This window comes from Mustela nigripes, chromosome 4, assembly GCF_022355385.1.
Source record: "Mustela nigripes isolate SB6536 chromosome 4, MUSNIG.SB6536, whole genome shotgun sequence".
In the NCBI taxonomy this organism is placed as follows: domain Eukaryota; kingdom Metazoa; phylum Chordata; class Mammalia; order Carnivora; family Mustelidae; genus Mustela; species Mustela nigripes.
In genome coordinates, this window is record NC_081560.1 from 27,231,027 (window position 1) to 27,257,067 (window position 26,041).

General features: G+C 37.4%; 2 protein-coding genes across 4 annotated transcripts in view; both read left to right on the forward strand.

The window, feature by feature from the left end:
* Nucleotides 1–568: 568 nt before the first annotated feature.
* Nucleotides 569–19,561, forward strand: NDUFA5 (NADH:ubiquinone oxidoreductase subunit A5). 3 transcript variants are annotated; one of them, XM_059396485.1, is made up of 6 exons: nt 569–694; nt 973–1,017; nt 4,970–5,086; nt 10,468–10,533; nt 13,893–14,011; nt 15,096–19,561. In XM_059396485.1, the coding sequence occupies exons 1-5, from the start codon at nt 674–676 to the stop codon at nt 13,992–13,994; spliced, it is 351 nt and encodes a 116-aa protein (XP_059252468.1). In that variant the 5' UTR covers nt 569–673; the 3' UTR covers nt 13,995–14,011; nt 15,096–19,561. The 3 variants fall into 3 exon arrangements, with proteins under 3 accessions (XP_059252468.1, XP_059252469.1, XP_059252467.1); XM_059396486.1 differs by having other exon boundaries at nt 15,099–19,561; XM_059396484.1 differs by lacking the exon at nt 15,096–19,561 and having other exon boundaries at nt 570–694; nt 13,893–14,195.
* A 1,574-nt stretch (nt 19,562–21,135) lies between these two features.
* Nucleotides 21,136–26,041, forward strand: part of IQUB (IQ motif and ubiquitin domain containing) — a 50,364-nt gene continuing 45,458 nt past the window's right edge. Inside the window, exon 1 of the mRNA XM_059396487.1 lies at nt 21,136–21,241. The gene's annotated coding sequence lies outside the window, so the exon portion shown is untranslated. The remainder of the gene's footprint in view (nt 21,242–26,041) is intronic.

Consider the following 26,041-nt stretch of genomic DNA (forward strand, 5'->3'; position numbering starts at 1 on the left):
ATTATGTCCCGGTAACTAACACATCATGCGTACTCGATGAACGTCTGCAGAGGTAAGTGGGGAGAAGTGGTGTGGTCTGCTGTCACTTCACCTGAGGAAAAGTGGATGATGTACTTCCGAAAGGTGAAGTGGAAAAGGGTTGAGATAGGAAATGGCCTCACACTGCAAAATGCTTTGGCGCATTAGACCGAGAATACTGATATGCTTGCGCTATGAATTAACCCTTGCTGCTACTCGATCACTTAGATGATATGATAGCTCCAGAGAACCACTCTCATTTTACTAAACGCTGCATCGTGGAAGGGAGGTTGAGGAATTCGCCAAAGGTTAAGCCGAGTGCAGGTTCTGTCACAGCTTTCTGGAGATTTGGAATATTTCCCCTCTGCCTTTGGGCAAGCCGTCAAAGGCAGTTAAGGGCAGGAGCCGAGACACAACCCAGCTAACACACACCAGCTTCCTCCAGCGCCTCCTTTAGACGCTCGTGTACTCATTGCGCATGCGTCCATTTTCCGCGTAGAAACGGGCGGGGTACAGCCTTTGCCCCGGTGGAAATCCCGAGCGAGGCTGACCGAGTCTGTTTCCAAGGTGACGGTGTGGCGGCCTCGGTGGTGGATTGAGCGGGTCTGAGCGAGGTTCCCAGAGGGCTGCGCGTCCCCGTCCTGTCGGCGCTGTCATGGCGGGTTTGCTGAAGAAGGTAAGGTGACTGGAGGTCACTGTTGGACTTTCGGTCGTGGGGGTAGAGTCAGCCCGAAAGCCTCTCATCCCGCGGGTGATGGCCGGAACTGGCGCGGGCTTGCCGGGGTTTGGGGGGGACTCCTTCAGCTGTGTCCTCAGAGATGACGGATTTCGTAGCTGCGCCCCAAACTAGTGGCTCTGAGAGACCGATCGCAGGGTTCGGCCGGTTTTAGCCGGGGGACTGGTGGTTTTGCGCGGAATTGTCTGCAGCGTGACTCGTGTTTTGTTTCCGAACAGACCACCGGCCTTGTGGGATTGGCTGTCTGTGAGAGTCCGCACGAGGTACGTGCTGCTGCATTCCTGACAGCGCGAGGACGACCAGAGCGCTGTGGCCTTGTTGGAAAGACCAGGGGGATGTGGACATTCAAGCCTGAAATTACAGCTCAGCCCGAGAGCTGTCTTGAGACCGAGCAGTGCCCACTTCGTTGATCGGTGCCGTGTGTTGGTGTCGTGCGTGCCCCCCCGACCTCGTTCTTCAGCCACTTCCCTTGCCAGTTTCTCCGTAGCCGTCTGGTGGCTTCGCCTGTACTTGTTGGAGGGCCCTCCCGTCCCTGTAGCTCCATTTTCCACCTTAACCCCCGCTTCACATTTTCTGCCTTAGGTGCCTCAGATTCCAGCACACTCTGGCTTACGGAATATATCGCTCTGGCAACTAACCCCTGTGTCATCAGTTTTCCCTTCTAGTGGCAAGGCTTCCATCTAAAACACTTCAAAAACCTCCTCCCGCTATCCCTGACCTGCCTTGAGTAATCACACCATTTCTCTCCTCCCCTTTACAGGTGATTGGAAAGAGTTATCTATACTTAACTGTCTCCATTGTCTCTCACTTCCCTTTGAGTCACTTCACTCAGATTTGGCTACAACTGCCCTTTTCAAGATCACCATGATTTCCGTGCTGCTAAATCCAACGGTCACCTCACGTTTCTCATCTTAATTGACCCATTAACAGCACTTGCCACGTTTGGCGCTGTCTCCCATCAAGCATTTGGGGCTTGGGGACACCTCAGTCTCCTGCTTTTTTGGTTATCCCCCCCCCCCCCACTTTACTTTCTTCTCCTCCTCCTATTCTGGTTATTTCTCATATCCCCACTTACAAATTTTGGAGTGCTAAGACTTAGTTCTTGGAACTTTCTTCTGCTTATATTTGTCTCCTTGTCTGGACCCAATCTAGTGGTTTTAAATACCATTTATACACTGATAACTGTTGGATTTCTGTACCAAGCAGGGACCTCTCCTTATGAGAGTCTTCTCTATTTAATTGCTTAGTGGATATCTCCACTTGAATGTCAGGCAACCCAAACTTAAATGTCCAAAATTGGGTTCCTGTTCTTCTGTGTAAAATCTGCTCTTCTTTCAGGCTTGCTTACTTCAATGAATGGCATTTCCATTCTTGTACTCACTCAGGTCAGAAACCTTGAAACCATGTTTAATTTCTCTCTCTTGCTCACACCCCACAGTTAGGACTTAATTACATCCTCTAGGTTTCTACTTTTAACATATATCCAGATTTTGAGTACTTCTCACCATCTCCTCTGCTGCTACAATGTTCTCAGCTACCATCATCAAGCTGAAGCATTTGCTTCCTAACTGCCTTTCCTTCTTTGTCACGGCTTCACTTTAGTCTTTTTCAACCAAGCTAGAGTCAGCTTGACACATATGAGTCTGGTCATGTCTCTCAGCGGAACCCTCCACTGGCTTTTGATTTCACTTGCAGTAGAGAAGTCCTAATAAAGGCCCTCCAGACCACTATTTAGCATTCCGAATTCGAGTAATTTATCTTGCTCATTGACTTTCTCTATTAGAAGGTAGGTTTTCATGAAGGCAGGGATTTTTTATTATTTTATTCACTGCTAGAACTAGGATGAGCACATGGTATGTGCTCAGTAAAGATAAGGTTTGTTAAGCGAATGTTGTGTAGTTCTTAAGAGTTCATAATGACTCATTATTGTCTAAAACGGAACTCACGGTTCTATATTCTAGCCACATGCTGTCCAATAAAAATATAATGTGGGTTATAAATATAAACTCTGTTTGTAATTTTAAATTTTCTAGGACTCACTTTTTTTAATACAGAAAAAGGTAAAAACTAGTAATTTTATTTAATATATTTAAAACATGTTAATGTTTTATTTATTTTAATAAAATGTCCATTCCAGTATATAGTCAATATAAAAATTAATATATTATACTCTTTTTTAATATTAGATCTTCAAAATCCACTGTGTATTTGTGTTTATAGCACTTTTTAGTTCTAACCACATTTCAAGTGTTTGATAACCATATTTGGCCAGTGACTATTGGGCAGCAAAGTCAAAGGAAACTAGAACTATATACTAATTACTTTATATTCCTTTTATTTTTGCCATTCAGTCCTATGTGTGTATTCCATGTGTAAGGTTGTCTTTTCCTATATCTTTAAGTGTCCAAGTCCTATCATTCCTCCAGGTCTATCTCAGACACTTCTTTTTTTTGAACTTTACTCTGATACCTGCTGAAGTGACTCCCTCCAATAGAACAGTAATGCTAACATTTATTGAATGTTAATGGGTGCCAGATACTGTTTTAAGCTATACAACAACCTATGAAGCAGATATTATTAACATCTCCATTTTAGAACCCAAGTCTGTTAACTTGACCTCTCAATTGCCATATCCTTTGCTAAAATTAAGAAGAAATGAGGCTGAAAACCCATGCATAATTCAGATTATATGTTCTCTGATAATTTCTACATTAGTATAGTTAAAAAATACTCTCTTATGGAATGTTGTATCAAATGTCTAAATAATGTCTAAATATGCAGATTACTTTTTAAGAAAAGCAATTCTTAGAAGCCCTGAAGGTTTATTTGTTTATTCATAATGTATATTGTGAATATATATGAATGAAACTAGGTATTAGCACCTGTGGATTTTATACAATTAAACTAAAACATTTCAAATTAAATACAAAGAAATAATAAAAAATTCTTTATCATGTATGTGTATTTATGATTATACTTACTACTTGTGAACATTTGTGAATTAGCATCTGCTATCACAGCTTCTTACATGTGACTTTATCCAGACTGCTGTGTGTGAACTTGAAGTTCAGTGTGCTTCAATACAGGCTGTACAGTGATTCAGTTCTCTTGTTACTTTCCTGTTAAGCCTGTGGTGAAACCTTCATTCACATGATACCAACTCAGTTATCATAAGCTGAAGTATTAGGACTACATTTAGTTAAATTTGATCATCCTGATGATTGTTGTTTGTTTTACTTATGCAGAAATTCAGATAAGAAAAATTGAAAAAAAAATCTGATTTTGTAGTGCTTAGAATCTCAATTTGAGAAATGATGATTTAGTAAATGAGTTGATTTTCAGATTAGATCATTAGTAATAAGTTAGAATGCAGTTTTATTTTTACTTAGTATCATACCTTTGGCTTATATACAACTTCTGTTGTTCATGCAATGTGAAAAGTATCCGTATTTCTACATTTAACCCTTGAATAGCACAGGTTTGAACTGCTTGGGTCTACTTATATGCACATTTTTTTTCAATAAATACAGTACAGTGCTGTAAGTGTATTTTCCTTAAGACTTTCTCTTTCTTTTTTTAAAGATTTTATTTATTTATTTGACAGAGAGAGAGATCACAAGTAGGCAGAGGAGGGGGCGGTAGGGTGGGGGGTGGGAAACAGGCTCCCCGCTGAGCAGAGAGCCCAATGGGGGGCTCCATCCCAGGACCCTGAGATCATGACCTGAGCTGAAGGCAGAGGCTCAACCCACTGAGCCACCCAGGTGCCCCTCCTTAAGACTTTATTAATAACATTTTCTTTTCTCTAACTTACTTTATTGTAAGAATATAATATATGATGCATACAACATATAAAATATATGTTAACCAACTGTTTGTGTTATTGGTGAGGCTTCTAGTCAACCGTAGCCTACTAGTTAAGTTTTGGCAGAGTCATAAGTTATACGTGGATTTTCAACCATGCCAGGGACTGGCCCCCAACCCCAGCATTGTCCACAAATCAACTGTACTCACATTTTTCCTCAGTTATAAAGGTGATAGATAGTGCATAGACATGAAGAAATTGCAACAAGGAAGAGTTAAATGCTTTTTAAAAAACAGATGTGAGGGGTTTTTGTTTTGTTTTGCCTTTTTGTAATTTGTGAGACTTTCTGAAGTATTCTGTTGAATCTTAAGATGATATTTTAAACTGGAAATGTATATGATTTGTCTTTTCAGAGGCTAAGAATATTGTACACAAAGATTCTTGATGTTCTTGAGCAAATTCCTAAAAATGCAGCATATAGGAAGTACACAGAACAGATTACAAATGAGAAGCTGAGTATGGTTAAAGCGGTAAGTAGCTGACTTGATTTTGTTTTCTTGGATATATGGTTTCAATGCAGTATTAACAAAAAAGTTCAGTTGTTTATTTTTTTGCATATTCCACATATGGAATGTACTTTGCTCTTTTCTATTCTTTGCTTTCCTTCCATCCTTTGTCCCTTCATTCAGCAAATTCCTTTTTACTAAATGCATTCCATGTGCAAGCCACTGTTAAATACCATAGTGAAATAACCACATTAGGTCTCTTCTCTAAATTCACATTGTTCTTTTTACCTCTCTTCCTGATCAAGTCCTTTGTTGATTATTGACTTATCTATAGATATAATAATCCTTACCTCTTTTCTCTAGTTTCAGTGTAGAGAAGAATGAAAGCAAAACAAAAACTGTCTGTTGTGTTTAAAAAAAAATTCTCAAAAATAACTGTTTTAAAAAGTGCTTTGTTGCAGAGAGGACCAAGTCAGTCTCTTAATTACCAAAAATTGTATCAAACATTGTTATGAACTGACTCTGTCCCCTCCCCCCCATTCATATGCTGAAGACCTAACCCCTCTCCAGTGTGGGTGGAACATCTGTAGAAGTAATTAAGGTTAATGGGGTCCTAAGATTGGAGCCCTGATTCAGTAGAATTAGTGTCCTTATAATCAGAGACAGCCATGTGAGGACTCAATGAAAAAGTAACTATCTGCAAGCCAGAAAGAAAGCTTTCATTAGAAACTGACCTTCTTGCACCTTGATCTTGGGCTAACAGTCTCCAGAACTGTGAGAAGATAAATTTCTGTTGCCATAGAGTCTGTGGTATTTTGTTGGCAGCCCTAGCAGACTAATAGAAGCATTTTATAGGTTTTATTTTTTTTTTTTAAGATTTTATTTATTTATTTGACAGAGAGAGATCACAAGTAGGCAGAGAGGCAGGCAGAGAGAGAGAAGAGGAAGCAGGCTCCCTGCTGAGCAGAGAGCCCGATGCTGGACTCGATCCCAGGACCCTGAGATCATGACCTGAGCTGAAGGCAGTGGCTTAACCCACTGAGCCACCCAGGCGCCCATTTTATAGGTTTTAAATCAAAGGCCCTAGCCAGACACACCATAGACTGCTACTAGTTCTTTTATACCAAACTATATTGCACTATTGTACAATTAAATTTCTCAATTATTAAATTTTCACACTAGCAATTATTTCATGGACTTTTGTAATTTTCCAGAAGTGTTCAAACTCTAAAAGTAATTTACATGTAAGTAATAAGTGGTCCTAATACATTTTTCTTATTATTATGTTACCATGCTCTGTAGTCCAAAGAGAATAATTATTTTTCCCTAGGTATGCAGCAAAACAGTTTGATTTAGAACTTTTATTCTTAGCTTGGCAATTCTGAAAGTGGCTTACAGATTAAAGTCTATAAGGGGAAGTTCAACATTTCTTTTGATTTCATGTTTTCCTTAAGGTAAAACGGGCTTCGCATTTTTTTTTTGCCATCACAGAGTAAGAAATTTCCCTTTCTCTTTTCATGAGGTAAAGCTCTTTGAGTCTTTCTCTGCTTTCCTTCTCCATAACCTTATCCCACTTTAATCGTTTTTCTCTATTTCCCTTTTATCCACAGATTTAATTAACTTTCAGATAGCCTCAAAATGTATTTTCTTAAAAAGAAAATTCTTATCTTTATATCTTCCTTTATTTTTGCCCTCTTTTTCTTTTCTCTCTTATCCAGTGTCCACCAAAGAAGAGTTTACTGTCATTACTTTCACTTACTAGTTAAAATAGTTTTCTCTGACTTGGGCTCTTTTAATTGCTGTTTAACTTACCAGTCCATGTGTAGTTCCATCATAATTCATTATATGCCCCACACTGCCAATAGAATGATTTTTTTTTTTTTTTCCAGTCTATAAATCTGATCCAGGTTCTTCCTGTGGTTTCTTGGTTAGTGTTTCTCAGATGCAGAATTTAAGAATTTTTGCTGAGTTAGTTGTATGAAACTCTCCTAACTGCTTTTATCTCCAAGCCTTTCTTTGATGTACAGCCAGGTTTGGGAACCACTGACTTACATGTTAAAGTCCTTAGAGTGGTATGGAAGGTGCTCCAATGTCTGACTCTGGGTTATCTTCTGAATCTTACCTTGTCATTTCCAATTTCATACCCTAAACTTCAGCAATACCAAACAGCTGATAATTTCGTGATTTACATGTAATTTTATTATTGTGTTTCTTTGTATTTTCTTCTTCCTGGAATACCCTTACCTTGTCTTTCTGGCTTATTCAAGGCCTCAAGATCCGTTACTAACTATGTAAAGCCTTTTCTTATCTTCCTAAGTAGAGATTAACAACTTCCTTGCTTTTCTTACATTGTACCTGTCACACTGTATTTTATTTATGACTTCTCTACTAGTCCATAAGCTACTTATGATTGATGCTTGCATTCCTCTTTGTGTCCCAAGAATTGAGCATAGTGCCTGGTGCTTATATAAGATCCTATAGAAATTTTTGTCTATCCAAAAGGCTTCATACAAATAGTTTTAATAATCCCAAGCACCGTATAATAGTTGTATCCTCATTCCTGTTTTTGGTAAAATTATTACAGATTTTTAACCCTCAATAGAGTCCTATATGAAGTCTTCAGTAAATATTGTTATGATTATAAAATATCTATTTACTAAGCCTGAAATGGAAATAAAAGTAAATATTTTTTCAGATTATACTAGGGAGGTAGAATATTGGTGAAAAGTATTGGTTTGTGGCCTGTCCAAAATTTTCATCTCAGCTCTAATATGTATTTGCTGAGTGACTATTGGCATATTGTCCATTTCTTTTTCTCAGTTTCCTCATCTAAAATTCGAGTATAATACCTACTTAAATACTTACTGTTAGGACTGAATGAGGTAATTATGTACAATGTTTAACACAGTTGCAAGCACATGGTGATCAGTACATGGTAGCTTATTAAGTTTAAGGACGTTCTGTCACTGTTAAATAGAAGTCATATTATTAACTTACCTTCAGTAAGACAAATTTTGAATTGTTTTCCTAGCACAGGATTCTCTTGAGTTGGAAATACTGAACCTTCTTTGCCTTCTTTTCTTCACTCTCCTGGGTCTCTTAACAGTGACCACCTTTCCTGTTTTGCTTTTGGAGTTCGGCTTTAAAGCTCAGTTAATTCTGAGTTAACCAGTCTTTCTCAAACATGTTCATCTGCTTTCCTCCACCTTCTTTTCTATTTTCATTTATTCAAGAAACATTGAATGCCTTTTATATGCCATGTAAGTTTGTAGGGATGGAAGCCAGTGCCTATATGACCAGGAACAAAGTAGATAAAAATCCCTGCCTTCTTGGAGATTACACATTAATGGTGGCAGGCAAAGAAGTAAGTAAGTTAATAAAGAAGTACATTAAATAGCATGTTAGAAAGTAGTTAAATGCAGTGAAGGAAAATGAAAGGAGAATGATGTGTATATAGGTGATGAGGGATGTTACGATATATATTTGTTTCCTCTGCCTATCCTAATAAACTTGGCGGCTTAAAACAATAGAAATTTATTCTTTTACATTTCCAGAAGCCAAAAATCCTAAAATTAGTACCAAGGGCCCAAATCAGGGTATTGACAAGACTGCGTTCCTTTTAGAGGTTCTAGGGTAGAACCTGTTCCTTGACACTTGCAGCTCTGGTGGCTTTCAGCATTTTTGGTTTGTCATTCTAATCTCTGCCTCTGTGGTCACATTACTTTCTCTTCTCTGTGCATCATTTCACTCTGCCTCTGTCTTTAAAGGATTTCTGTAATTGTATTTAGGGCCTACTTGGATAATTTAGGATAATCTCTGTCTCAGGATTCTTAATTACATTTGCAAAGTATTTGCCCCACAAGGTAACATTAATAGGTTTTAGGGATTAGGTCATAGACATTTTGAGGGGCATTATTTAACCTACCACAGTATAAGTTACTATCAAGAGTGGTCCTCACTAAGAAGGTGATACATGAGCTAAAACTTGGATGGAAGTGAAGGAACAAGCCATGCACATATCCCTGGTTAGCCAGCAGATGCCCTGAAGCAGGAACGTGCCAGTTCCTGTAGAAAATATCTTTTGTTTTTTTTTCTCTTTTCATTCCTTTTGTGGGTCAAAAGACCATCCTTTTTACACCTTACATATGTGTAAGAATGTATAGAACATGGCTTCTGGATCTCACAAAGCTCAGTTTACTAGCAATAAATACATGTCATTGTATTTTCTAGGTAACATATTAGCATTTCTTTTCTATTTTAATTTTAATTTTATTTTAATTTTCTATTTTAATTATAAGCATTTCTTTTCTATTTCTTTCTATTTTATTGAAGAATAATGTACAAAAGAAATATGCAGAAATCGTAAGTGTAGAGCTTGATGAATTTTCACAAAGTAATCACACCCATGTTAATACCAAATCAGAGGACATTTTCAGAATGCCCAAACCCTCTCTTTTTACCCTCCAAGTTAGTGCCCTCCTAAAGATAACTACTCTTCTGACCTCTAACACCATAGGTTCATGTCACCGGGTTTTTTACTTTCTATAAATGGAATCTAAGTCTGTGCTTTTCTCTGTGTGATTTCGTTCATTTACTATTATGTTTGAGAGAATCATCCATGTTCTTGCATCTAGCTGTAGTTCATGTATTCTCGTTAGGTAGTATTCGGTTATATCTAAATACTATATTAATTAATTCTATATATGATTATTTGAATTATTTCTAGTTTGGGGTTATAATTTGTCCCGCTGTGAACATTCTTGAACGTGCCATTTGGTTAATGTATTATACTTTTCTGTTTGGTATATACCTAAGAGTGGAATTCTGGGTTGTAGAGTAGCATTTATTTTGAATACTAATGCTCTCAGAGGAAATACAGGAAATACTAAGAAAATAAAGTAGTATTTTAAAATCTGTATTTTATTTATTTATTTTTAAAAGATTTTACTTATTTATTTATTTGACAGAGAGACACAGTGAGAGAGAGAACACAAGCAGGATATGTGGGAGAGGGAGAAGCAGGCTTCTTGCTGAGCAGGGAGCCTGATGTGGGGCTTAGTCCCAGGACCCTGGGACCATGACCTGAGCCAAAGGCAGATGCTTAACAACTGAGTCACCCAGGTGCCCTAAAATCTGTATTTTAGAAAGACTGAGGTGGACATCATATTTCTTACTCTTGATAAGCAAGTTAATATTAAGACAGAAAAACAATAAAATAGTAAATGAAATGGGTTTCCACCAGATATTTGGCAAACATTAGTAAGGGCTTAATAAAATAAAAATTAATTATGTTTGCTATAATAAGTGCTATTTTATATTTGGGTCTTTTAATTAGGATATTGCAACATTTAGATATTGTGCTTCTTTGTTTAAATCTTTTTTTCTTTTTTTCCCTTAAATTGTAGGAACCAGATGTTAAGAAATTAGAAGACCAACTTCAGTGTGGCCAACTAGAAGAGGTTATTCTTCAGGTAAATAAAAAGTTGAATAGCTGTTTGGCTTTAAATGGTCAGAGGCACAATACTTAGAGACACAAAACTGACTTTCCAGAAAAAAAAAAAAAACCTAAATTTCTTTATTTAATCAACACTCAAATATAAGAATAATTGCATATAGGAAATAGTTCTGTCATGTATAAATCAATTAAATATTTATCAGTAATTATAGTTTGAATTTATGAGGCTTCTGTTGGAGATTTGGAGTTGGATACACCTTAAATTTACTCTCTTAGCCTTTAGTTCAAAGTAGTAACACAATATTACTATTATTTGAATAATTTTATCTTTTTAGATACATACTTTTGTGTTTTAAAGGCTTCATATATTTTTAATATAGAGAAATACAGGTTTTTTGAATCACAAATCATAAAATGAAAATGTATTTTTATTTTTTACTTTGATTAACACATCTGTGCCTTTTTTTTTTTTTAAAAGATTTTATTTATTTATTTGACAGAGATCACAAGCAGGCAGAGAGGAAGGCAGAGAGAGGGGAGGAAGCAGGCTCCCTGCTGAGCAGAGAGACCAATGTGGGGCTTGATCCCAGGACCCTGGGATCATGACCTGAGCCGAAAGCAGAGGCTTGAACCCACTGAGCCACCCAGGCGCCCCCTGTGCCTTTTTTAAAGTTGTGCATTTTTTCCCCCAATTATTAATAAGGTTAAGCTTAAAATATGTTCTTGTATTTTGTGTTTTATATATTACATCATTCATGTATTTACTCTGTCGTTTGTTTTTTCTTAATATTTTATTTATTTAGGGTGCGTGGGTGGCTCAGTTCATGAACGCAGGGTCCTGGGATCGAGTCCCGCATTGGGCTCTCTGCTCATCAGAGCGTGTGCTTCCCCCTCTCTCTCTACCTGCCTTTCTGACTACTTGCGGTTTCTCTCTCTGTGTGTCAAATAAATAAATAAAATCTTAAAAAAAAAAGATTTTATTTATTTATTAACATTTATCTTCTATATTTCTTTGAATGTTTTTTAAAATAAAAGAGATATTAACCTTAAACTTTTGCTATATTATCTGTACATTTTTTCAGTCTCTTCTTTGCCTTTTGACTTCAACTGAATATTTTCTCTCATATGTAAAGATATTTTAAATTTTTATTTGGTCAAATCACATTCCCTGCTTTGCCCCACCACTTCACCACCCACCTCCCTGCCACAGTATTATAGGTTTAGACGTCTACTCTTAGGCGCCATCTGACACTCAATTCTGTTTCATTTAATTTTTTTTTTTAATTTAAAGAAAATAAAACCATTTCTTCAGTTTTATTAAAGGACAAATAAAAGGATATAGTGGGCAAGTATTGGTCATTAGGGAGGTATATCACCAACAGACATGATATACAAATTCAAAAGAATTGTTAGATGGCTCTGTTAAAAGAGGAATAGGGCATTCATACAGCCTTTTATGAATGTAGACTATTTTAGTCATTCAAAGGCCTATTTTCTTGGCCTTCTATTCATTCACCAGCTGTTGTACCATATGGCAATTTACTGCCTAACTTACAATTGTCCTTTTCCTCTTCCTTTCTTTTTTGTCACATCTCACTTTGATCATGATTAGTTTAACTTACACATAAATTTATTATGCAGTTATAGTTTCAGGGTGCAATAGCTATTTTTAAGTCAGCTGTGCCATCTCCACAATTCCATAGGCAGTGTTAAGGTTGAATTTTAGTAATGTTTTACTTAACCTAAAATATTTAAAACATTAATTGAAACCTATAACCAATATAAAAATATTGTTATATTTTATATTCTTTTTTATACTAAGTCTTTAAAATCTTTTTTGTATTTTATACTTGGAGCATGTCTGAGTTTGAACTGGCTGCATTTCAGATGCCTAGTCAGTAGTCACATGTAGGTAGTAGCTACCATTTTTTTTTTTAAGATCTTATTTATTTATTTGACAGAGAGCGAGATCACAAGTAGGCGGAGAGGCAGGCAGAGAGAGTGGGGGAAGCAGGCTCCCTGCTGAGAAGAGAGCCAGATTCGGGGCTTGATCCCAGGACCCTGAGATCATCACCTGAGCTGAAGGCAGAGGCCTAACCCACTGAGCCACCCAGGTGCCCCAGTAGCTACTATTTTTGACAGCCCATTTTTAGAGAGATGATAGAAGAAGGAAACGATACTGTGTTAGAAGTAAGGAAGAGAGCAGGAATGGGCAATAGCGGTCTCATGCAGCTGAGTCCAGCTACCTGAAATGGGGTTGACCTCATGATGCTATAGGGTTAGGTACCCTCCCCACACTACACGATGCCTTTGGGGCTTAAAGAAAGCATGAATGGTCAACAGGCCCAGGCCAAAGGGCTGTCAGGGAAATAGCCATCGTTAGAGATATTTTTAATTAGTATTTATACTATTTTCTCATTTTAGTATTAGTAAATCCCTCTATCCTCAGACTGCTATTAATCTGCTTTTTAACTCATTGTTTGTATACATTTTAGACTTGATGCTAAACATAGATTGGCGGTTTTGCCCCACTGGCATAAATGAGGCATTGCCTTTCTTAAAAAATTACAGTCTGTGATGGAATTTGACACTTACTCTGTATTTGAATTCCTTTTCTGACATCCTGACAAGTGTTTAACAGTGTTCTTCTAAGTTAGCAGGACTTGTCATAGGTCTTTTTGTTGTATAAAAATGTGAAATAAAAAGAACCTAAAATATTTGTTAAATAGTTATAAATTTTTTTGAAGGGAAAAAGTTAAATGTAACATAATCTGACTAATGAAATTAATTCAATCAGTAAATTTTGTGCATCTATGATATTCTACACTCCATAGATCATTGTTTTACAAACTGTGGGTCAAGTGATTATGGGTCAGGAAGTCAGTTAGATGGGTTATGACTAGCATTTTAAAAAAATAATAGAAAATAATGTATCCTAGCTAGTAAAGGTAATGATAGTTTTATGTGCATATAATGGATCCTTTAGTAGAATTTGTTGTGTTTTACTGTGGGCCATGATAAAATAAAGCTTGAAAGCCATTGACATAGATAAGAGATATTCTTCTCATTCTCAAAGAATTTATAGTCTAATGATGAAACAGACAATTAAGATTGAAAATTCACAAAGTAAATTTTTGAACACTCTAATAGCAAATTTTAATCATATAGAAAATATCAAAAGCCATCCTTTCTTGCTCATAATTATGTAGCTATGAGAATTAAGATAATTTTATTAATAGTGTTCAACATTTGATGGTAGAATAGCTTATTAGGTAGTAACATGAAAATGGTTTTAATAACTGTATTTCAATCATTAGCTATGATAAATATCTATTAGTGTAATCAAATAATTTTTTAAAAAACTTTTATTAACAGGCTGAAAATGAACTAAGTCTGGCAAGAAAAATGTTACAGTGGAAACCATGGGAGCCTTTAGTGGAAGAGCCTCCTGCCAACCAATGGAAATGGCCAATATAATCATCATTAAATGATTGGTGTGTTGATGGGAAATGGATGTAATTAAATGTTCTGTTATATTAAAAATGTTTCTATATTATTGACATCTTATAATCAAGAAAACTAATATGGAACATATTTAGGACACTTCTTAAAATTGATGACTATGGTAATAGGTTCTTGTGAATCCATTTTTGATATGTAAAGCATTCATTTAAATTATCTCAAAGATTTTTTTGTTATTTGTTTTTTGCCTTTTTTTTACGGAAAGGTTGTAGAAAGATTTGAAAGTTAATTGGAAAAATTCCTGTAGATTTTCAGCACAGAAGCCATAACAAAAATGTTAAGTATTTATAGTGGTGTCTTCAACAGATCATTTAATGATTTTTATCCTGAAAAAACAAAAAAACCAGGAAAGATAGTTATTATTATTGTTTAGACAAATTTATAGGTCACTAAAGTGAAGTAGTAAGAGTAAAAGCCATCAAATTATAGTTGTACAGTTGAGGAAATTGATTTGGTATTTAAAAGAAAAATGTCTTTCTTGAAAGAAAAAAATTTCATACAGTGGTCGTTGGAAAAGCTTTTCCATTTGTGTTATTTAAAGAAGTTGGCTTTCTGTTTCTTAGCCTTTAGTTTTCTTGATTAACCAAAGCTTACAGGATAAAGATTGAGTATATGTAAAAGGAGAGATATCAAGAGTTTCTAAAGTTTATCTGACATACAGATAGGTTTATATTCAGAACATCTTAGTCATACATAGGTTGTAACTTCAAAGTGGAATCACGAGGTAGTTTTCACTAAGTTTCCAATATGAGTGCAGTTGAGTATCAAACCTAAGATAAATGCTAATTCAGGCAAGGAAAGAAACAGTTGGCATAAATTATTTTTCACATGTCCTCAGTACTTAAATTTGGTATTTTTTAGCTTCAAAGATAGTACTTTTGTGTGTGTTTGTACACATATGTTTTTGTGTCTTTTGCTATCCCTTGTGGCAAAGCAGAATCATTCAGAATTTTCAGAATGAGAAAATTTTTTTTTTCTGATATATTTCTTCCCTTACAGAGCTGTAAATTGAATGGTAAATAAGCATTAATTGAGGTGGATTGAATTACTTTTCAGCAGTCAGAATGCAAGAGAAGGCTTCTGCGGGGAAAGTGGAAAAGCTTTAGAGGGAGTCAGAGGTCCAGGGGTTCTCATCCCATGGTTCCAGTGCCATCAAGAGCTCAAGTGGAGGCAAGTTGTCAACCTCTCAGATTGACCTATTTCTTCCTTTGTAAAAAAAAAAAGTAGAACTTATGATTTATAACTTCCTTTTCATTCCTAAATACTTGCTTTAAATATAATACATACTTATAGATGTAAAAAAAATACATGATCTTAAAGCATATCTGTATAGATAATTTAAGCTGATTTCCTAATCAACCACTTGTTTTTTAGGTCCTTTGAGCACATGAACACAAAGATGGCTTGATGTCTCTCTCAGACTTTCTAGTCTCACCTCCCACGATTCTTGGGCATCATGTATTTTACAAACCGAGTTCCTGTAGCTAATAAAAAGGGAACCATATTGATGTTTGCATTAGAAATGCTAGTGGTAGAACAGTAGTAGTATAGTAATAATATAATAATAATAACTAATATTTGTTAATGTTTGCCAGGTACCGGTCTAAGTACTTGACTAATTTCACTCTTAAATCTGCACTACAACTCCTAAAAGAGTGATCATGTAAATTATCTCCATTTCTCCAGATAAGGAAACCAAAATTCAGTGTGAGTACTGTTCTGGAATCATAGGCCACTATAGGCAACACAGGCACCTTGGAAAAACAGGTGAATAAGTGGTGTAATAATGAACCGAGGTCCTGTAGCTAGCTAGTAAGATGTGGAGCTAAATTTTGAATCTGGGAGTCTTGCTACAGAACTCATGTTCCTAACCATTATATTATTTTTATGAATATTCTTGCATTGCTGTCACTCCTGCCTATACCATAGGGACTGTACTAAAATAACCTATTTCTTGCTTTCATGATTTGTTTTGTCAAAATGACTATAAAGAACAAATAGGAGCAAAGATAGTAAACTGGATTTCATTTTGTAGAAAAATCTTCATATGGATTATAGGTTGATAATATAAATGGGATAGGTATTTAAAAGGCATTTTTGTGTGGGGCATGTTTCTACATTTATTAACTGCCATTCCAACTGCCCATACACCTTACATCTGATAGTTTTTACTCCTTCAAAAAATTTTCTGGTTGCTCTATAACGTCCAGATTAGGCTTTCCTGATCTCTTTACAAGTGATTCTTCCATTTAAAGATACTCAGTGTTGCTGAGTGGCTTCTAGACTAATTTGAGTAATTTTCAGAATGGCCCATTTCAATTCCTCCTAGGCTTTTTAGGTTTCATTCAGATTAATCACACAACAGACACTTCAAAAGGAAAAGAAGCTAATCAGTTTGAGCTTTGCAAACAAGAAAGTGGCAGCAAAGTTGACATTCCCTTTCTTCTATCTGTGAACTGAGTGCAGAATATTCAAATTTATCCCATTCTTTCCTTTGGGATAGAAATAATTTGTATCTAGGGTGATACATAATTTTTTGTTCAACCTGTAATGATTTTGAGAGATCAAAGAAGTAGTAATAATGTCATAAAGGTAACAGGTATAAACTATGACTATCATGGGCTAATGGTATGTGGCACCCACTGGAGTAAGTAAGGCTCAGCGTTGGGGGGTGCCATCATTTCCACACCAGAAGTTACAGAAGTGGTCTTATCTGAGTAGAAAGGCTGTGATGTCAGCAGTGGCAGCCATTGGGAGCCACCAGGCCTCAGGTTTCGTGTGTCCTGTCATTCTCCATTTTTCTACTTCCTCCCCACACCCCAGCTTCTCAGAATTGGGGGATGGAAGAAAAGGAGCTTACCATCATCATTCCCTTTTCTAATCTTAAAGTGCAGTTAAAGAAGTGAAGCTAATTGAGCTTTTTGCTGCTATTATAATGGAAAGCGGATTTATTTTCAAGCATGGCAGTGAGGATTAGCATACTAGATAAAAGTAAGATCAGTCTTTCATAGCTGACTTTGGGACCTCGTACAATGGGAGGGTTGCTGTGTTGCCTTCAGAAGTTAAGTCTTCACCTGATGCTTTAGCAGGTTTTTGAAACAGATTCCTGTTGGAATTCCTTCTGCTTTCAGGATGGTGTTCCAGATAGTTTATGTTCTTCTGTATATCCAGGAACTCTTCCATGAAGTCTAAGAGATCAGTTTCACTGTTTTCCAAAGCCAAGATTTTCAGGTCTTAAAGGACCTTGCTTCACATGTGCTCCAAAGGCAGAGCAGACTGTTTGAGAGTTGCGATTTCCCTGTTACCTACATCAGGCCTCAATCGCTGGAAGACATATCCTGCACCTAAATGTTTTCTCTGTCAAAGGGAGGAAATCAACAATGTTCTTTATGGGAAAATACCCATATCTTGGCTAATACTCACTTTTTCTTTTTCCTCCCAGGCTCTATGGTTATATAAACAAATAGGAGTTAGAGAAACCATTTGTCTGAGTGTGTTCTGGTGTCTAGGGTAAAGCAGCAAATCGAGTAACATACTATGAGTATTTTCCATCTGAGGGTAGAATTTCCTTTAGAACTCAGTACTTAATGGGATGATAGCCTATGCTATAATAATAGTAACACTAATGATTTGCGAAAGCGGTAAATGAGAACATAAAAGTTTGGCTTACAGGGGGATGAAGAAGTTTATTTTCTTTTTTAAAAAGATTTTGAGAGAGAGTAGAGAGAGAGAGCACAAGTGGGGGTGAAGGGTAGAGGCAGAAGGAGACTCCGCTGAGCAGGAAGCCTGATGCAGGGCTTGATCACAGGACCCTAAGATCATGACCTGAGCCGAAGGCAGATGCTTAACTGACTGCACCACCCAAGCACCCCTGAAGATGTTTATTTTTAATATAATTCACAAGAAATCAAAGTGGGAATGTGATACATGATTTGAATTTATGATAGGGACTGGAGAAATTTATTTGAAACTCAGTATTTAGAGAGGGAATAAACCAAAACTCTACTTAGTGAAAGAAAATAGTGAGAAAAACAGTGAATTCAAATAGGTTACCCCTAAATCCTAATGTCTTAACAGAAGTTTGTTTCTTTTTCATAGTGCATGGCTAATGAGGGTTGACAGTTCTCAAAAGAGTTACATAAGGGATCTGGGCTGAGGATGGTGCCATTTCAACTCATGCTTCCATAACCATAGGGCAGGGGAAAGGGAACATACCAGTCACACACACACACACACACACAAGACAAATTTTTGAATGTGCTATAACACTCAAATTTACCTTGCCACGCATTGCTAATAAGGAGTTTGTGATCTCTGTCTGCCAAAAGAATAAATAAAGTCTAAAATAAAATTAGATTTTTTTTTAGATTTGATTTATTTGACAGAAATCAAAAGTAGGCAGAGAGGTGGAAGCAGGCTCCGTGCCAAGCAGAGAGCCAGATGTGGGGCCAGATCCCAGGACTCTGGGATCATGACCTGAGCCAAAGGCAGAGGCTTTAACCCACTCAGCCACCCGGACGGCTCTAACAGCGAGTTTTCAAAGTGATCTTTCGGTTTATATTAGTAGCTAAGTTTTTGTAGTGTGCTTAGATGGAATTTATGATGAATTAACCTCTTTCTGTTTATGACTATAAATGAAAAGCACTGCAGAGATTCTTTTTTGGAATTTCTCGTGATCTTCAAATATGTCTTTTTCAGATGACCATTTTAGGCATTTCTAAATGGCTCTCATACTCATACTATTAATCTAAATGCCTCTCATACTCACACTATTGTATGACAGAATATTTCACATCATTCTCTTTTCTATACCTGGATAAAACCAAACTTTTTCATAACTCATTTTTAGTAAAATCTGACCTGAATTGACATAAAGCTATTTGTGATCTTTATCTCACTTTAATGTGTGAATATGAATATATTTTTGCACAGAATTCTTAATGTATTTGATTCTGGATTACTTCCCCAGATGTACTGACAGTGTTACAGAATATACAGTATATGCCCATATCACCTTTAAAAAAATCTGAATTAATTTAAACATATCTGTCCCTTAAAGTTTCAGAAAAGGGACTATGGATCTGTATTTATATAGTCTCTTTAACAAGCTCATAGAGGTATGGTCCAAATTTAATCCAAAGGCATAATTTTCAGGTTTTCTAAATTCTAATATTTTCTCTAACTTATTTATTTGTAACAATGGGAAATACTTTGAGATGCTTGATTTCATAAAGCCACTAGGTGGCATCTTTGTAGAAATAAAAGCGCATTAAAAGAAGTATTTATTATATAAATAAACTGAGATAAATAAAAAGTAGATGTGTCATGAAAAAGATAAGTAATTTTGGGCAATAAATCCTGAGAAAATGCACAAGTTTATTGTGAAAAGTAAAATATAAAATGAAATTTAAAAATCACTTATCCACTTTCAGAATTGAGAGCCTTTTTCCTATTGGTTGTTTTCAGTTTGCTTTCACATTTATTTTGTGTAACCAAACAATTATATATTTGTGTGTATATAATATGTGCGCGTGTGTGTGTGTGTGGGGGGGGGATTTTGCTAAGTAATAACCATTTCCACCTGCAGATACTACCTCAGAAGCCTACCAATTTAGGCCCATATAGTAAGACTGAGTTGTATAAGATCATCTCCACAGCCAACCGTAAATAAAATAGGAACATACAGTGGTTATCAAGTCACACTTAACACTGTGAAGTACTTAGAAGTTCTCTACCACCAGGTTTTCTTCCTTCCATCTCCTGCCTGTATGCTTCAACCCAGTTTTTCCATACTGTCCCTAACATTGAGGACAACAAACAATACATTTTAAAGAGACCAAGAAAGAAGAGTCTTTAGAACCAGTGGAATTCTCATTACTAATAAAAGATACATTATGATTTACCTGGTTTACCCATGAAGAACTAACCCGAGCAGTTAAATGAATGCTTCCCCCGTCTTTGCTCTTTACGCATGGTGGCTTCATGAAGTGATTTAAACACATTTGCTCTTATTTAAAACCATTATTAAAGCTTGTTATATTTGAGAATGTAATGCATATTTTATATTGTTCTGGTAAGAAATCTGTCATAAAATGGAATGAAGACATTGGGGAAAAATGAAATTGGACATTAGGAAGTTATTGAGGAGATGAGAATGCAGTTTCAGCAGAATGCTATAAAGGACTGAAGGCACTGAATGTTATGGCGGAAGAATGGATTTGTACTACAGACAACAAAAACTAATCACTTAATCTTACATGCCTCTTAAATATCAAAGGGTGTTAAAGCAAACAGCATAAAATAGTGGTTTAGGATGGAGGCTCTGGGATCAGACTGCTTGGGTTTAATCCTGGCTCTCCTACAAAACCTCTCTGAGCCTTAGTTTCCTCATTGGTAAAGTGAGGTTAATCAATAAAATCCTTGTAAGAGTTAAATTAGAAATATATGTGAAGTGCTTAGTAACAAATAGTATTAGCTATTATTATGAAGCCACATGATAGTTATCACTACATTTGCAATAGGAACATAATTGATCCTTTTCCCCAATAACATGTGCTTCTTTAAAAACCTTAAAGAATTTATAGTGATAAAAAAAACCTTTACAATTAGGTGATTAACAAAAGTTTTGCTTCTCCTGACTTAAAAGAGGGAATAGCTCCTGTCTCCGTTTTTTTCTTTGACTGCCGAAAAATTAAGAACCAAGTTCTAATTTTAATAAGTGCAAGTAGGCACCTACTGTGTACAACTGTGTTCTTTTACGTCAAGATCTTATTTGATATTTACATTTTCGCCAAAATCCGATGTTTTGTATCTGTAAGCCAAATTGCCGTCAGCGTTTGGTTCGGAGAACTGCGCCCTTTTCGCAGGTGCAAGAGAAGTTTGGAAAGTAGCGTACCATTCACTTTGGGATCTAAGTAACCTGCACGCGACAGCCCTCCCCGCCGCCTTCTTCCTCCCGCCCCTCCCTCTGCCTCACGGCTCCGCCCCACGCCAAACCCCGGCCCCGCCCTCCCCTCCCCGGCGTTTCTTCCCACGCGAGCACCGCCTCTTCTCGCGGGATCGGAGTCCGGCGGGAGGGGGCGGTGGTGGGGCGGTTGCTAGGATATGGCTGGCAACAGAGAATGCGGCGTGTGTGGACGCTGCTTCCTCGGAGCGGTTCTTGAGAAACCTCTGCGACCCGAGTAGCTGCGTTTCTCAGTCAGGTAGGAGGACAGGTTTGGGCTGCCCTCTCCCGGTCCCCCCGACCCTCAGACCGGCTTTGGACTGGTGACGACGGCGCGGGACTCCCAGAACTTTGTGCGGGGCGCTGGTCCCGCCTTGGCTCTGCGGACTGCGTGGCCGCTGGACAGTGTTCCACCTCTACTTCAAAAATCGTGCAAAACATGCCGTTTTTCTTGGTTCCTTTCCTGGCTCTGGATCTCATAATTGGGGTTCGGAAGCATCTCCCACCCGGAGTGCTTATCTTAAGTGACAGTAAAGCAAGACGTGAGTGTAACCGAGATCTGACACTGGAAGACGTGTAGGCATCCATGGCGACGTTTCCAGGCGAGCCAGTAGAGGGCTTTCAGGCTTTCCTCCTTGGCGCTCTCCTCCTCCCCTCCCATGGTCTTTGCCGTGCCTCCTAAAAACTTAAAAATTCAACAGGTGTATTTGGTAGAAGGCAAAACTGGAGCCTTGCCTTACTGGTTACACTAACATTCTAGATACATCAGTGAAATCATGCGTTGTCGGTGACAGAGGGACTTTTTTTTTCCTGCCACAGCACCTGCCCCCCCCCCAAGGCCCAACCCCCACCCCCCCCACCCCCCCCCCCCCCCCCCCCCCCCCCCCCCGCGCCTCCAGCAACCGTAAGTTTCTTTCCGGAGATTGAGAGTCTCCTATGGTTTGTCTCTTCTGGTTTCATCTTGTTTCATTTTTCCCTCCCTTCCCCTATGATCAAGAGGGACATTTTTGTATGCAATCATAATAGGGACTTGTTTTTTCTTTCTGAACAGTTTTTTAAGATTAAAACATTTACATTTGAATAGGCAAATGTACAAGATAGAAAGTTCCAACAGTACAAAGAATGAACAGTGAAATTCTGTTTTACACCCATGTCTTCCCCTCTGCCCTTTGTCTTCCACAGTTGTTCTGTCCCTATATAAATATGTAGTTGTACCCGTAACGTGGTAGGTACTGGCATGTGTTTTCTTTGGAGGCAGTCATGAAGGTGTGATTGCTGGCTGACCAGTGAACTGAACTGAGGCAATCACAGGCTCCTCCCCTGTCCTTGGAATGGGCCTCCCACCCAAGGTCCCTATCTAGAGGCTGCTTTAAGGACCCAGAGAGTACTATGTAATTGAGACCGTCTGGACTGGATACCTGACTGAACCCAATAAAGGCCTCTATAGATAAACTCTTTAAGATTCTGGCTAGTGGGTCCAGAGATCTACTGTTTTGCAGCTGCCAAAGATAAGCCTATTGTGTAAGTTCCCTCGCTTATTAAATTTGCCACCTGCAAATCTGGAGTGCTGCCTCTTTCTTTAGTTTCTTCTTGGAGTCCATGTTTGGGGCTCGGTATTAGCTTTTACCCCCCATGGAACTCAAGAGGTTGTGAACCATCAGCTTTGCTTTTTCACTTAATTGAATTATACAGTATGTAGCTTTTAGAATTGGCTTAGCATAATGCATTTGAGATTCATCCATGTTGTATCAATAGTTTATCCCCCCTTTTTTTTTTTTTTTGATGAGTAGTAGTCCATTTTGTGACTCATAGTATGAGGATCCATGCCTCAACAGAGGAACACTTGTGTTGTTTCCGGTGTTGGGTGATTAAGAATAAAGGCTTTATGGATGCCTGGGTGGTTCAGTTGGTTAAGCATCTGCCTTCAGCTCAGGTCATGATCTCAGGGTCTTGGGATCAAGTCCCGCATCGAGCTCCCTGCTCAACGGGAAGCCTGCTTCTCCCTCTGCCTGACATTCCTCCTGCTTGTGCTCACGCTCTCTCTGGCATATAAATATACAATATCTTAAAAAAAAAAAAAAGAATAAAGGCTTTATAAACTTGTGTCTGCAAATTTGGTATGAATGTAGTTTTTCATTCTATCTGGGTAAAGAACATAGATTGCTGGGTCATATGATACATCTATGTTTAATTTTATAAGAAAAATAAGTTATTTCAAATGTACCAATTTTTGTTTCCACCATCAAGCTATAAGTTCTACTTGTCTTCATACTCACCAGCACTTGACATTGTTGGACTAAAAAAAAAAATATATATATATATACACACACACACACACACACACATATACACACACACACACACACACACACACATATATATATACTCACATATATATATATATATATATATATATATATATATATATGAAGTTGCATTTCTTTAATAACTAATGACATTGAGCATATTTTCATGTGCTTGTTCTCGGGACCAGGGCTAGACTGAGGCCACTGAGACAGCTAGGCCCCAAATTTGAGGAGGGATTTATCTTCACGTGCACCTGCAAGTGTGGCTCAGTGCAGGTGCTACATCACACTTGTGCCACTCTAGTCCTGTCCCCGCCTCTTTGCTTTCTGTATGTACTCTTGTTGACTTGCCTGTTGAACTATTTTACTCACTTTTAAACTGTTACTCTTTTCTTATTGAATTGTGAGAGTTCTCTATATATTCTGGTTACAAGTCCTTGATCAGATAGAAGCTTTGCAGAAAATTCTCTCTCAGGCTATGGTTTGTCCCTTTAGTTTTCTAGTTATTTTTTTTTTTGAAGAGCAGACATTCTTGATTTTGTTTCTGTTTTAGAAGATGACATCTTGGCTATTTTGCTGGAAGGATGATCCACCAGATAGAAACAAAAGCATGACCTCAGTCTCTCCAAAGGGGTGGGAGGAGTAGGTTGCCAGGAGTCAGGGCTTCTTTATGATAGTCTTTCTTTAATCAGGCCGTTAAGTCCTATTATAGGAGAAAATAGCCAAAAGGAAAATTTTTTTGTAGGTGAGAACCTTAAGAGGTTTCTTGAAATTTTAAAAATTTGAGTTTTTATTTGTTTTTTCACATTTCACTTTTTTCTTTATTATTTTGGAAGTGTAAAGCTTTCATTTTTTTTTTTTTTGTTGTTGTTGTTGTTGTACTTGAAATTCAGGTATGTATATTTAATTTCACAAAGTCTGGGGTTCAGAATATCATAGCCCTCAATTTTGTGAACCGTTCATTCTCATCTTTCCCTTCCCAATTATATATTCTTATTGTCTAAGATTTCAATTTTCTACTGTTATTTTGTGTTGACAGTATTTGTGTTTACCCATATGTTTGTAATTTATTTGTTCACTTTTCCTTTTGCACTTTGAACATCTTTTGAGCCCATTTTCCTCTTTAAGTGTATCCCTTAGAACTTTCTTTAGAGCAGGTATCGTGGTATAACTTATCTGTAAATATTTCTATTTTTTTTCTTGAAAGAGAAATTTGCTAGGTGTATAATTCTAGGTTGATAGTTATCTTCTTTTAATTAGTCTGTTGTTACATTGGCTTCTACACTTCTGATGAGAAATCAGCAGTGATTTTACTTTTCTTTGTATTAATGTTAGTAAATTAATATTATTCAAAGCAGTAGATGATATATCCTTTATCACTATATGCTTTCCATATCTTCTTTTTGTTACTCTGTTAATGTGTGTGGCTTTGAATTATTTTTACTTATCCCATTGGGCATATATTTATGTTATGCCTCTTGGCTGTTTGGATCCATATTTCTCATCAGTTTTGTAAAATTCTCAGCCATCACCTTTAAAAATATTTTCTCTCTTCTTTTTGTTTTCTCTGGGATTCCAATTTGGCATATATTAGATCAGGGACTGACAGACTTTTTCTGGAAAGGGCTTCTCAGGCCACATATAGTCTCGGTTGTTATTTTTTATTTTGAAAATACAAAAGCATTCTCCGCTTAAGTGAAGATACACTTAGCAGTAAAATATGCTAGACTTTTTCTCTTCTGCATGGTCCTTAATCTCTCATACTTTTCATATCCTTATCTCTTTGGGGCATTCTATATAAAATCCTTTTCTTTATCTTCTAGTTTACTAATTCTCTCTTCAACTCTAACGCTATATTCATTTAATTCAACACATACATATTTTTATTCCAGATATTCCATATTTTTGGAAATTTGTCATCTAGCAGCCAGACAACTTCAGTGACTAAGGTTTTTTTTTTTCTCTGTAAGGATCTGTGCTGAATTTGTTAGCCCCAGACACAGCTTTTTCACCTCACTACTGTTCTGAATTTTAATCTGCCCCTGCTGTTGTTACAGAAATATGCCTCAATGCCACTTCTATCCTCCATTCCTGGCTGCTGGCTTCTATAGGTATCCGACCCGCAGACGGGCTCCTCACTGCTCTGATCCAGCTCCCGCCCCTGAAGCCTGGCCGTCGGCCGCCCTAGCCCACTCTGGCCCATGTCCTGGATGCTGTCCTATGGTCTCCCAAGCCAAAGCTCTTGGTTGCTGTACCTCATGCCCTAATCAGCTCCAAGTTCAACCCACATTTGTTTGTTGATCTGTTTGTTTTGGGGAACAAAGGTCCTTGGAGACTTGCTTACAGTTTGTGAGACCAAAACTACTACAGAGAGTGGTACTATCCAGGGTATGGTTGCTGTGGAGCTGGTGGATTCCTTGGAGCTTCTAATCAGTTGTAATCCCAGAAGCATAAATCCTTTGTTAGTTTGTGTTCAGGAAAAAAACAAGCAGCTATTCAAATAAGTCCTTTCATAAGGCATTGTTCTTTTTAACAAGGAAGAGGCGACAGTATATTTTAAAATATTTTTCAGTATTTTTTTTCTTTTTAAGATTTTATTTATTTATTTGAGATAGAATGAGAGTGAGAGTGAGAGTGAGTGTGTGCATAAGCACAGGGAGCAGCAGGCAGAGGGAGAAGCAGACTCCCAGCCGAAGAGGGAGCCCAAGATAGGCTCGATCCCAGGACTCCGGGATCATGACCTGAGCTGGAGG